General features: G+C 46.4%; 1 protein-coding gene across 1 annotated transcript in view; it reads right to left on the reverse strand.

The window, feature by feature from the left end:
* Window positions 1-655: 655 nt before the first annotated feature.
* Window positions 656-12,868, reverse strand: part of ABCA12 (ATP binding cassette subfamily A member 12) — a 127,920-nt gene continuing 115,707 nt past the window's right edge. The window contains exons 48-54 of the mRNA XM_045032666.1: window positions 12,446-12,590; window positions 11,566-11,700; window positions 6,251-6,354; window positions 5,247-5,339; window positions 4,217-4,322; window positions 2,712-2,849; window positions 656-1,316 (exon numbers count right to left, since the gene is read on the reverse strand). Of these exons, the coding sequence (XP_044888601.1) occupies window positions 1,197-1,316; window positions 2,712-2,849; window positions 4,217-4,322; window positions 5,247-5,339; window positions 6,251-6,354; window positions 11,566-11,700; window positions 12,446-12,590 (841 nt within the window). The 3' untranslated portion in view covers window positions 656-1,196. The remainder of the gene's footprint in view (window positions 1,317-2,711; window positions 2,850-4,216; window positions 4,323-5,246; window positions 5,340-6,250; window positions 6,355-11,565; window positions 11,701-12,445; window positions 12,591-12,868) is intronic.

Consider the following 12,868-nt stretch of genomic DNA (forward strand, 5'->3'; position numbering starts at 1 on the left):
CCTGCAAAGTGCAACAGCTCCAACAGAGGAGTGTGAGAATGCCTCTACGACCGGGTGGCTAAGGCACTCACCTGACATGTGGGAGACACCCCTGAAAGTCCCCCCTCTGTCCGACACACTCCCTGCTCTGCACCCATCATTACAGGCGGGTTTTGGGCAGGGGAGCAGTAAATAAGAAAGAATATACCTTATTCAGCATGGATTTCTCACCCTAGCAGAAACAACCCTGCCAGGCCCCGAATACTCCTGAACTACCCAGGCCAAAGGGGAAGACAGAGCACTTGGCAGTGTGAAGTGCAGCACCCCAGCTGGGAAGCACTGTCCTCCAGGAGGCGTTGTCCCTGTGTGGTGAGGGATAAACCTGGAGGAGTTCCGCAAGGACTGGGTGATCGCTTGTTCTGGGAGAGGCCGGGTTAATGTGTCTCTGTTGGTGGCAGAGGGATGGTGATTAAACTGGAGTGTGACTGGGCAATTTTGCTAGGCACAATGCTTCCTGTGGTCCAGGCTGTTGGGTTTGCTGAGTTGTGGAGTATTGGTAGGGGGAAATTGCCTGGGACTGGGAGATCTGTACTAGGGGTCATGCAGAGTTGGTGCAAACTACAGAGACAAACAAAAACAACAGAAGCATGAATTTTAAATAACTGTATTAATACTGACATAATCCACACGCAGAGAAAAGCTTTACATAGCTATCTAAGATGGACCGCACTGCTGGAGTATCACCACCTTTGACGTATCCAGACTCACAACACCTCTGGGGGGCAGGGAAGTGTTGTTAAACCTCCATTTGACTGACATTTCAAGTGATTTGCTCAAGGTCCCACAGGAAGTCTGTGGCAAAGCAGGAAATTGAACCCCGGGTTTCCTGAGAGCCCAGCTAGCATCCGAAGGACTGTCCCGTCCTCCTCACTTATGTCCCTGACTCCAGAGCAACTGTTCCACTCTATCCCCCACTGGTCTTCTTGGTGACAGCCAATGGCGAAGAGTTTCCAGAGTATTTGAACAGCAAGTGTCAGGAGATGTCACCAACTTTGCAATATAGATATAAAATAAACCTAGAACAAGAACTGTACGACTGGGGCAAGACCAATCTGATACGCCAGGTTTACGTGTTTACCAGGTTGCTAATAACAAAATAAGTAAAAAAACCCCATCGTTTAGAAAAATAAGATTTTTTTTAACGCCGCAATATCCCTTTAACAGGTGGCATTTATGTTGGTATCTTGGCTACTTGTATCCGAGCAGTCTGAGCCAACATCTGTACTCGCATCTGCGCTGTCAGCCCCAGTCTGATCTTTGGCAAAGTTGATGAAAACCTAAAAGTTTAAAGGAAAATATTCGTTATGTGACAAACCTAAAAAAAGAAGTCAAGAAATGGACAAAAAAATGCTTTCCCCCCTCCCTCCCCCCAATGGACCATAGCCCTGGGAGGGAGGGATTCTGTGTTTGGGATGGGATTTCCAAAAGGGGTCTGAGAGAGCTAGGTCCCAAATGGGATTGGGGCACTTACATGTCTTGGGCTGCTTTGCAAAGCCCAGCTTTACTGCATATTTTATATATACGCATGTAGACCTATACACACATCTACCTATATATTTAGATGTGTGTACACACCCTATCCATACACACACAGCTACATTATATACACACACCCCTCCATTATACACACACACCCTATTACACACATTGACACACACAATTCGCTCTCAGAATAGGATCTGGGATTGCAGGGTAATAGATTTGCTTCCAGATCCTTTCACTTTGCACTACTCTGGTGGTACAAAGGGACTGGACATCTGCCCTATCGGATCAGTTGAGTATTCGCCTGTCACAGGGGAATCTCCTGGTGGCATAAAAACAAGATAGCTCCACTGCACCCCACACCACCGGGACTAAAAGTGGGTCATCTTGGGGGCACGACTGCAGAGCCTAGTGCTCCAGCTAGCCCCTGCCAGTAGGATGGTCCTAGCAGGCATAACTCAAAGTAGCCCTTAGACTTGGGATCTTCCTACAATATTTGTATACTGGTGAAAAAAGTTTTGAAGTGGAAATGGAGGGAACGTAACTATGGCAGAATCTAGAAGCCTCAACTGAGATCGGGGCCCGATTATATAAATATATAGAGAGGCAGCTCCTTGGCTGGCATATGTTGACATAACTTCACTGAAGTGTCCATGGAGCTATGGCAACCTACATCGGCTGAAGATCTAGTTCATACTTAGAAAAGAGCAGCCGTAAAGAGCTGGCAGCCGTAAACAGACAAGCAAAAGGAATAATATCACCTGTGTTTTACCGACAGGGAAATGAGGCACACGGAGAGAGGGAATAACTTCTGACGTCAATGGCAGGGCCAGGTACTGAAGCCACAGCTCCTGACTGCCAATCTGGTCCCCTACCCACAAGACCACCCTTCACCTCTGAAAAATGTGGGTTGAAATTCTGCCTTCATTTACGCCTATGTAGTCCCAGTGAAATCAACAGCACTGCACCAGCGTGACTGAGGGCAGACTACGTCCTGTGGGCCATGGTTTCACACAACTTTGCTTGTGCATTTTCCCAGTACTACCATATGCATCTGGAGACAGAAGTGCAAGAAAATGCACGTGCAGGTGGGTGCACTCAAAAGGCGAGCGGAATGAAACCCCTTTCAATACGTGGTCCAATGTGCCTGGTAATCAGTTCACGTCTGAAACATATGTGGACTGTCTTACCTCCTCTAGAGTGGTTTGACTCACTGAGAAGTGCCTGATTTTGAAGGCGATTTTGTTGGTTTCCAGAAGATCAAATATGTTTGCTACTCCTCCTGCGGAGATGGGCACGTGATATTCTACCGTATTGAGATGCCGGTCCTGTGGGAACAAGAGCAGTGTGATAGAGTCAAGCCGCCGCAAGCTGTAAAAGGTTAACCGGTCCTGGCAGGTCAGACAGCTGCTTGGGTGCAACATAAAAAGGTAGGGGAAGCTGACTCAAAATGGAATTAAGGGGGAGGATGTGTCTTCTCCCTTTCTGACTCACTCAACTGAGAAAAGCCTATGGGCAATGACTGCCTAGTGCCACGGTTCTCAAACTTCATTACATCACGACCCCATTCTGACAAGAAAAATTACTACATGACTCCAGTGCCCTGGGTTACTCAGAATAGTTAGTTCCGCCCCTCCACTGCCTCCCCTAAAGCTGCAGTTTAGGGTTTCAGCCCCATCACCAACCCCAGAGCTCTGGGCTGGGTCTTTCTGCCCTGGTGACCCCATCCAAATGGGGTCGCAACCCAGTTTGGGGTCACAACCCACACTTTGAGGACCGCTGGCCTCATGTGTTTCCAGTGAGTTGTTTTATGTTTGTGGTACTCTTTGGTGGTGAATAAACAAGCCCTGAGGAACGGGCCTTAGGAAGATAGGGGTCTGGAGCTTTATTTCCCTTCTCTGGCTGGTAAAGCTACTCCCCAGCTGACGGGCTAGTTAGTCCATTCTGTAATATCTCGGTGAAGACTGAGAAAGCTGGAGAAGAAATTTCTTGCATGGGAAATATTGTTGTGCAACAAATATCAGGTATTTTCTGGAATCTATCTGAGGATCCAACTAAAACTTCTATTATCTTAGGCTTTTGGGGAAGAGTAAAGTGCATGACGGACTAGGGACTTCCGGGAAGATGTGGTATTTCCAATTTGTAGTTTGGATGGATGACTTTGAAAGTTGGGGTTAAGCTAGAGGGTTGGCTGGTCCTGCTTCAACACTGTGTTACTCCACTTTGATGCCAATGTAATTCTATTACCAGAGGCACCGAGTAATCCCAGCTCCCTCTGAAAACAAGTGGAGCTAGACAGCTACAGCCTTCTGTAGCACTGACATCAATGGGATTACTCAAGTGAGTCTGGAGAGCCGGATTAGACTCCTCTCTTGCATGCTCACAGTCACCATTTGGCTGTGTTTTTAAAGCCACCTAGGAAATCGGGATGCTCTAATTCCACTAAAATTAATTGGACCTCGGTGTCCAAACCCTTTTGTCAGCTCTGTAAATCTGAGCCTTGCCTCTGCTTTGGAAGAGAGAGTTGGGTGTGCAATTCCCTTATGCTCTGAGAGCATAATGCTTTGGGCAGCTATTGCTGAGTCAAAGCTGTGGTCAGAAGAAGCTTACAAGATACCCATTGTGAATATAACAAGTTTGAGATGGGATCCCGTTCTCAGTTCCCCCAGCATCTGGTCTGATCTATCCTGCTTACCTTCAGGCATGTATTTGGAAAGTGGGACTGCATTAACTCCGTCAGAGCCTCCGTGCTGACCGCGCTGCTCATCAAGTGCATCTTCACGGTGAATCCTCTTCCAAACCTAGACAGGAAAGCAGAATGAATGCTGCACAGCAGGTACGGAACCAACACAAGAGAGTCAAGTAGCCTTGCTGGGAGCTCTTGTGAAACAAATCCAGCCCCGGAATATCTCCAGTGAGGTCAACAGCATCACACTAGGAATAAATCTGGATCAGCAATCCAGTCAGGGTGATCATTAATAAGCCATGAAGTTCATCACCATCATATGTTTTTAATTTCTATATTAAAGTCGACCAAGTTATTGTATCATCTGGGTAGAGGCACATGCCTCTCAAACACTGAACAAAAGCTTCATGGAGGCTGAACATGTATTATTGAGCGAGCTGGTTGAGAATTTCTTAACGAAATATTTTTTCATTGGCGAGTGTTGATTTGTAGAATCCTCTCAGGTCCTGGGTGGGAGAGGGAGAGAGGGCTCCCAACCAACCCCAGAGAAACCAAGCGGCTAGAGCACTCACTTGGGATGGGGGTGACCCTGGTTCAAGTCCCTGATCTGCCTGTTGTGGAACAGGCCCTTGAACTTGGTCCCCCTCAACTGAGTTACAGTTACAACTGAGTGTTGGCTAGTCTGGGGTGGGTCTCTCTCACTCTCAGACATGATGAAAAGCCTTGGGTTTGTTCAGCTGCAGAATGAAACCCAGTGCCAAAACCCTGACATTGGTCACAAAACAGAACTCTTGTTTGCCAGCCAGCCCCTCACCATTATTTATCACAGAGTCCCAGAAACAAAAGGCAGAAAGGCTTTCAGTGACGGCCATGGTTTGTTCACTACGTGCTAATGCCCTGAGTACACACAGTGAGATCCTCAGCTGACGTAAACCAGCATACTTCAGTTGCCTTCAGTGAAGCGCCACTGCTTTACATTAGCTGGGCATCTGGCTCTAAATGCAATATAGTGAAAGGAGAGAGGATGCATTTTACTGACCTGCTCTTAATATGCTGCAAAGAGCCAAGGCACTGGAAACGTCCATTCACCATAATAGCCAGCCTGGTACAGAGAGCTTCACATTCTTCCATGCTGAAAAGCAAACAGAGAAACTCTATACCAGGAGTGGCCAAACTGTGACTCGTTTTATAGTTAAAATGCAGCTCATGGAGTCCCCACTCCTGCCACTTCCCACATTCTTCACCTGCCAGACTGGGTGGTGGTGAGCTCAGGACCTCTGCCTTGCAACAGGCTGGTGGAGTAAGGGCTTCTGCACTGTGGGGAGGAGGGATCTCGGGGCTTCAGCCCGGCGGGGTGTGCCTCCCACGGCTCGGGGCTTCGGCAGGAGTGGGGCTGAAGCTCCAAGCCCCAGCAGGTGCCTCCCGTGGAGCAGAAGCCCCAAGCCCTGGCAGGTGCGCCCTGGCTCTTGAACTTCTGAAGACTGTCATATGCAGCTCGGAGGGTCAGTATGTTTGGCCACCCATGCTCTGTAGAGTCACTGAACGGGAATAAAAGACACTCCAATGGCCAGAACATTAATGGTTTCCCATGAGCTACACAGGAAATTAACCTGTAACTCATCATCTTAATCACCTCAAATCTCTAGCTGGCTCCTGTTCCACTAGGATAGGGAGGGCCCAGGACCTCAAAGATATTTAAGGGCATTAAATACCTTCGAGGATCTGGGCCAAGGATCCGTTCAATGCAGAGCAATCACACATTTCCAGGAAGTGTTCAGCACTTCCTGGAAGATCTTTCTGGATTTTCATATTACATGTTATTGCAGGTGGATGTTACTAAAGATGGCTCAAGCAGCATAATCTAGATCCAGATACATTTGCTGCTGCTGTGATTCAGGATTAGGATTCAGTCCATTACACAGACTTGGAAAACTTGGAACTGGAAGTGTGTTTAAATTTCGGTGCCCCCAAAGTTCTAGGGTGTTCCAATGTGCAGTTTTAGTTTGGGCTTAATAAAGCATAAAGGCAGCCAGTAAACTCTACCTGTGGGAAGTGAGTATCACTGAACATTGGTTCTGTACTTCCTCAGAGATGATTTTCCAAAGGTGTCGTTTAGCATTAGGATCCATTCCAGAGCTTGGTTCATCCTTTAAAAAATAACAACCGCCCCCCGCATAGATTGTAAGTTTAAATAGTAAAGAAAATGTCCTTTCTGTTCCTCTCCATATCTGCTCTCTGTTTAGAATTGTCATTACAGACACTACAAATACCAATACAACCACTTTGCTCTTATATGGCGCTTTTGGTCTATATTATTTATATGTATGATGGTAGTGCCTAGGATGGGACCCCCTTGTGCCAGGCATTGTACAAACACATACTAAGAGGAAGTCTCTTCTCCAAAGAGCTTACAAACTAAACAGACACAGAGGGGAAATTACTTGTCCAAATTCACACAGAAGGCCTGTGGCTCAGCCCTCTCCACTGCTAAGGACCTTATCCGAACATTAAACTAATTTACAAACACTTCAGCTGCCGAGAGGATTTGGAAACCCACTTCCCATTAATTTCAAATCAATTAATCTCAGCCTTACTTTTCCCAGAGCAAAACTGACTCTGAGGTGTGTGACAGATCCAGACCAGTGGGGTACAGGAGTCTGGTAGAAGGCAAATATACTGGTCACTGGATGAACAGTTTTCTGTTCCCTGAGCAGGGGTGGCTCCAGGTCCCAGCACGCCAAGCGCATGCTTTGGGTGGCATCCCGTGGGGGGCGCTCTGCCGGTCGCTGGGAGGGCGGCAGGCAGGCTGCCTTCAGCGGCACGCCTGCGGGAGGTCCACCGAAGCCGCGGGACCAGCGGACTCTCCACAGGCACGCCTGCGGGAGCTCCACCGAAGCCGCGGGACCAGCGGACCCTCCACAGGCACGCCTGCGGGAGGTCCACCGGAGCCACGGGACCAGCGGACCCTCCACAGGAACGCCTGCGGGAGGTCCACCGGAGCCGCGGGACCGGCAGAGCACCCCCCGCGGCATGACGCCGTGCTTGGGGCGGCGAAATGTCTAGAGCCGCCCCGTCCCTGAGTGACCAGAGCAGGGGCTGCCCTAGAGCAATCAGGAACCTGCTAGAACCAGTTAAGACAGACAGGCTAATCAAGACACCTGATATCAGAGGGGTAGCTGTGTTAGTCTGGATCTGTAAAAAACAACAAAGAGTCCTGTGGCACCTTATAGACTAACAGACGTATTGGAGCATGAGCTTTCGTGGGTGAATACCCACTTCGTCGTCATGCATCCGATGAGGTGGGTATTCACCCATGAAGGCTCATGCTCCAAAACGTCTGTTAGTCTATAAGGTGCCACAGGACTCTTTGCTGCTTTTACAAGACACCTGGAGCCAATTAAGAACTTTCTAGAATCAATTATGGCAGGCAGGCTAATCAGGACACCTGGTTTAAAAAGGACCTCCCATCAGTTAGTAAGGGGTGTGTGCAAGGAGTGAGAAGATGTGCTGCTGGAGGAGTGAAGAGTTCAAGCATGATCAGGCTTCAGGAGGAAGATCCTGCACTGAGGACAAAGAAGGTGCTGGGGGAAGGCCATGGGGAAGTAGCCCAGGGAATTGTAGCTGTCACGCAGCTGAAACAGGGAACATTGTAGACAGCTGCTATCCACAGGGCCCTGGGCTGGAACCCGGTGTAGAGGGTGGGCCTGGGTTCCCCCCAATTCCTGATCGGACACAGGAGGAGCTGAACTGGTCTCTGAGAAACACCAGAAGGGAAGGTCTAAATTGGAAAGGGATCTGGCCTGTTCCCGACCCACTAGGTGGGACACAGAGACTGTGGGGATTACACTCAGTTTCCCCCATGCTGGCCAGTGCTGAAGTTAGCTGAGTGGACGGCAGGTTTGAGCCACTAGCAAAAGTGGCCAAACTGAGGGCTGCCATGAATCTCTGAGGCAAGCAAATCCGCCAATAAGTGCAGGACCCACCAAGGCAGAGGAGGAACTTTGTCACAGGTGCCACAGATAAACCTCCCTCTGTGTAGATGTTCTATTTCACACTTCTATAAATAACAACTTATTAATAAATTGTAGCTCTGATCCAAACAGGAGGTAATACCAGACTGCACTTTGTCTCCACACCCATCTGTCTTCTGGGTAATACTGACTTCATTTACGGACAAACAAGTTTTCTGTCTTCAGGATTCCATAGACAATAAGCTACAGATGAGTAACAGTATGTTGTGCCCCACCTCATTCATCATCAACAAAATTACCAGCCAGCTTCCTATTGTAGCATGGTTATTGTTGGTGACAATGTATTATACGAAGCAGAAAGAAAACAGCTTGTTATTCAGAAAGCAACTTGTGTTTAGACAACCTCCTCTTCTCCCTTTTTATTGAGATTTTATAGGTAAAAAGAGAAGCTAAACTTAGAAGGAATTATCTAAATTTAGGGGTGGCTCTTCAACGGGTGTAAATCAGAGCTGTGCCCATCTGGCCCAGTGTTTGGAAAACTGATCTCCAAGTATTGCAGAATTTACAACCCAGCGGTGGCAGGGTGGTCTGGTACTTTGTGGGGTTGGTTTCTGTAGTTTAAAAGACTTACATTGCCTATGGTGTGACTGAGTGAATGTGATATGAACGAAGTCTGAAAGATCATCTTGTCTTGGTTTCCCCCCCTTCTCTGTTATGTTTATTTATGCTGAAACATTTCCTTGTCTTTCCTATGAGCCCAAAGAGTGCTGACACGTGGGAATAAGGTTGGTTGCCTTAACAACAATTAGGCAGAAAAGACTGGGGCTAATTGCCCTGATTTAATCCTGAAAGGCCAGGTGAGGCTTGTTGAGGAAAGCAGAACATGAGGCCAACAGGAGCAGGAGAAGGGCCAGATAAAAACAATTGCTTAGGCGGTATGGGGGTAATGTAAACATTGGCCACTTCTGGATGCTGGGTTAACTAAACTTGGTGTGCAAAGGCTATCTCTTGGAGAACTGCAAGCTGAAAAGCCTGACTGGGAAATCCGAACTGCGACTTTGGGTGTGCATGTATGGAATGTTGGGTGTGCGTCCTTTCCCAGCTCAGGAAAGGGTGACTAAAACTTGTGGGTATCCCTCAAGAGAGAAACATCTGTGACTCTTACATCAAAGCCAGACCCACTGCCTGAGGCATCTCTTTGACAACAGCAAATGGCAGTTTGCACAAAGAGAACATTTCAATTATGATGCTACTTCAGAGCAAAACTCCAGTATAATGTAAGAAGAAAATGTTAAGCTACATTTAGGTGAAACATTTTAATATCTTCCATGTGGCAAGAGATATATGCTTTCTAGATTGTATCTTAAAGGGACACTACTGTTCTGGTTCTGTTTTACACCCCATGGCAGTTTGGGGCCACTGGTACAAGCTATCTGCTCCTTTCATCCCATTCTTGCTATACCATGGAGGGCGTGATCTCATCTTAAATCTGATATGGAAGTTGTAGAGAGACAATAAGTATGGAATAGTGTGATAGCATTTTCAGTTCCTTTCCCTTTAAGAGCAATAGGTAGACACAATATAGTACCTGTGAAGGAGCACGCATGCAGAGCCTCTGGATTTCTCTCTACTGCTGCTCGACTGAAGTAGGGGCATTTCAGACATGTACAGTCAGGAGGATAATCATCTCTGTATACAGCATTGGTTAGACCAGGGGTTCTCAAACTTGGGCCGCGACTTCTTCAGGGTAAGCCCCTGGCAGGCCGCAAGACGCTTTTTTTACCTGAGCATCCGCAGGTACGGACATTCGCAGCTCCCACTGGCCATGGTTTGCAGTTCCCAGCCAATGGGAGCTGTGGGAAGCAGTGTCCTGGACCACACCACTTCCCGCAGCTCCCATTGGCTGGGAACGGCGAACCATGGCCAGTGGGAGCTGCAAGTGGCCGTACCTGTGGACGCTCAGGTAAACAAAGCATCTCATGTCCCAACAGCGGCTTACCCTGAAGAAGCCGTGGCCCAAGTTTGAGAACCCCTGGGTTAGACCATGCCTGGAATACTTCATACAGTTCTGGTGTCCACATTTTAAAAAAGCTATTGGAAAATTGGAGCGGGTGCAGAGAAGAGCCACAAAATAGTTTGAAGACAGGAACAAAGAATACCTTAGAGTGAGAGACTTAAAACGCTCCATCTGTTTAGCTTATCAAAAAGAAGATTGAGAGGTGACTTGATTACAATGTATAAGTACCCTCCTGAGGAGAATAAAGTGGGAACTAAAGTGCTCTTTAATCTGTCTGAGAAAGGCATAACAAGAACCGATGGCTGGAAGGTAAAAAACAGATCAATGCAAATTAGAAATAAGACACAAATTTCTCAGTGACCATTGGAACAAACTACCAAGGGAAGTGGTGGATTTTCCATCTCTTGATTTCTTCAAATGAAGACCTGATGCCTTTCCAGAAGAAATGCTTAAGTCAAACACAACTTATTGGGCTCAGTACAGGGGTAACTGGGTGAAATCCCATGCCCTTTGTTATACATGTTGACCTGTGACCCCTGACCGGATCCTACAGAAGTTATGAGGCAATCTTGATATATATATATATATAAAATATTGCTTGTAATAAACTTGCTTTTATTAGTTATGAGTGACCTAGGATTATAAGATTTAGCAAAGAATGCATTATAATACACAAGTGCACAGCAAAGAACAAATTAATGGAATGCTAATGAACTTCTAGGGGATTTTTAGTATGTGTAACCATGAGGTTAACTTCATTAATATATTGGAAATGCTGGGAAAAGTATTAATGCAAAAAGCTATGTCAACAATCATAACACCAATTATGGTTTCCTGGACAACCAAAAATGGACCAAAGGCCAGAAAATGATCTAACCATGGTCATGGGACATGTATGGGTGTTCAGGGGAAAAAGGTCTGAGATATCAAATAAGGTGTAAATCCAACCTTTAATTGGGATAATCAGAATGACAGCGTAAGCGACAGCCAAAACCGTCATCACCACTTATGGTGACCTCCACTTACTTTTCTTTTCATCTTCACTTCTAATGGCCTCCATAAGGCTGCAAGTATGCACAATGCAGTGAACCACTTTACTGTACTTATACATATTGATTTTTCTATAATTTCAATTATATTTGTCTGTACTACCTAAAGTCCAAAGTTTCTGTGTTTGCTTCACCAATCTTCAACTCAGCAACATTTCTTACGTAGCTGCTGAGTAAAAGAACCTGTTATGAGCGACTGATGCAATTTGCACTCTATACTTATCCAAGGCTACAGACAGGAGGTCAGAATAGATGATAAAATGGTCCCTTCTGGCCTTAAAAGCTATGGATCTTTTCATCCCAAAATTTCTGATTTCTTACCAGCAATAGAATTGATGGATTACCAATGAGGGCCAGAGCAGTTGATAACTTTCTGTTAGTGCCATAGCTGCACATTGAGGTGACTCTGTCTTTGTACGGCATCAGATTAAGTCTATGAAGAAGCTGATGTACAATCTGCGGGTACAAATAATAATAATAATAAAAACTTGGTTTACACTGAGAATTAGACCAACCATAGAATATCTGGAACAAGTATGTATTTGCCAACAATTCAGGACCCAATCCTCAATAGGTGCAAATTAGTGTAGCTCCAATGACTTCAACAGAGCTACACCGATTTACATCAGGTAGGGATCTAGCCTTCAGTCTCTGGCGGTTCAGATACTATAATTAAATGTCCTTTGAAATAGCATATTGCTGCCAGGTTGGGTTTCACTCCACAGACATCTTTGAAGTATGGAGACTTGCTTTGAAATACCTGTTAAAATACGTAGGAGTTCAACGATTTCACGAAGACCTCTTGGGATAAATACATCGGGAAACACAACCTTGACTAATCCCTCTTACAAATCCCAGCTTCCCTTCTTCATTTAGGACCTGAACTAGTAAACACTTACTACTGAAGTCAATGGGAGTATTTGCACAGATGACTACCTAGGGAGAGTTTTAACAGCACTGCCCAGTTCTAAGTCAGTTCCATACCATGCCCCTGTGTTACAAAACAGTCAAGTTCTGTGACCATCCCACATCCGTCTAGCCACAAAGCAAGAGAGACCCAGGTTGGAAATTCATGATTGTCACCTGCATTGTTTATTATTACACATAATGGCCTTGATCAAGACCACTGAAGTCAATGCAAAGACTCTCACTGACTTGACTGGGTCCCAAGGGAATTCTTCAGTCATATGGGTCTACTCACTCCTTTAATCTGTTTCTCTGGGATGCCGTGTAGCCGAGCATAGTAATACATGTGCTCTTCCACCGTCAGCAAGTCATCCAAGGCATCTTCTTGAGGGCAGTAGCCAAAGAGCGACCAGTGGGTGTCATCAATGTCACTCAGGGATCTGGATCAGGAAAGGTGAACGGTTATTTTAAAAACACTTCATAAGTCTCCTACATGCTCTACTAAACAGGAAGGAAAGGGGGAAATGTAGCCCTCACTGGGGCAGGAATGCGTTTAGTTCATGATATAAAGTCCTGTGCAGAATTGATGTTCTAAGCTCTTAAAAGGAAGGATTGTGTGTCTCACACTGAGTAGTACCTCACACTGCTCATCCGTCCGGTAGTTTTGATGGGCCAGTTTCCAGCGGCCTTACTCATGTTTAAGGCTAAGATTTAGTCA

The sequence above is a fragment of the Mauremys mutica genome, chromosome 10 (assembly GCF_020497125.1).
Source record: "Mauremys mutica isolate MM-2020 ecotype Southern chromosome 10, ASM2049712v1, whole genome shotgun sequence".
NCBI lineage: Eukaryota > Metazoa > Chordata > Testudines > Geoemydidae > Mauremys > Mauremys mutica.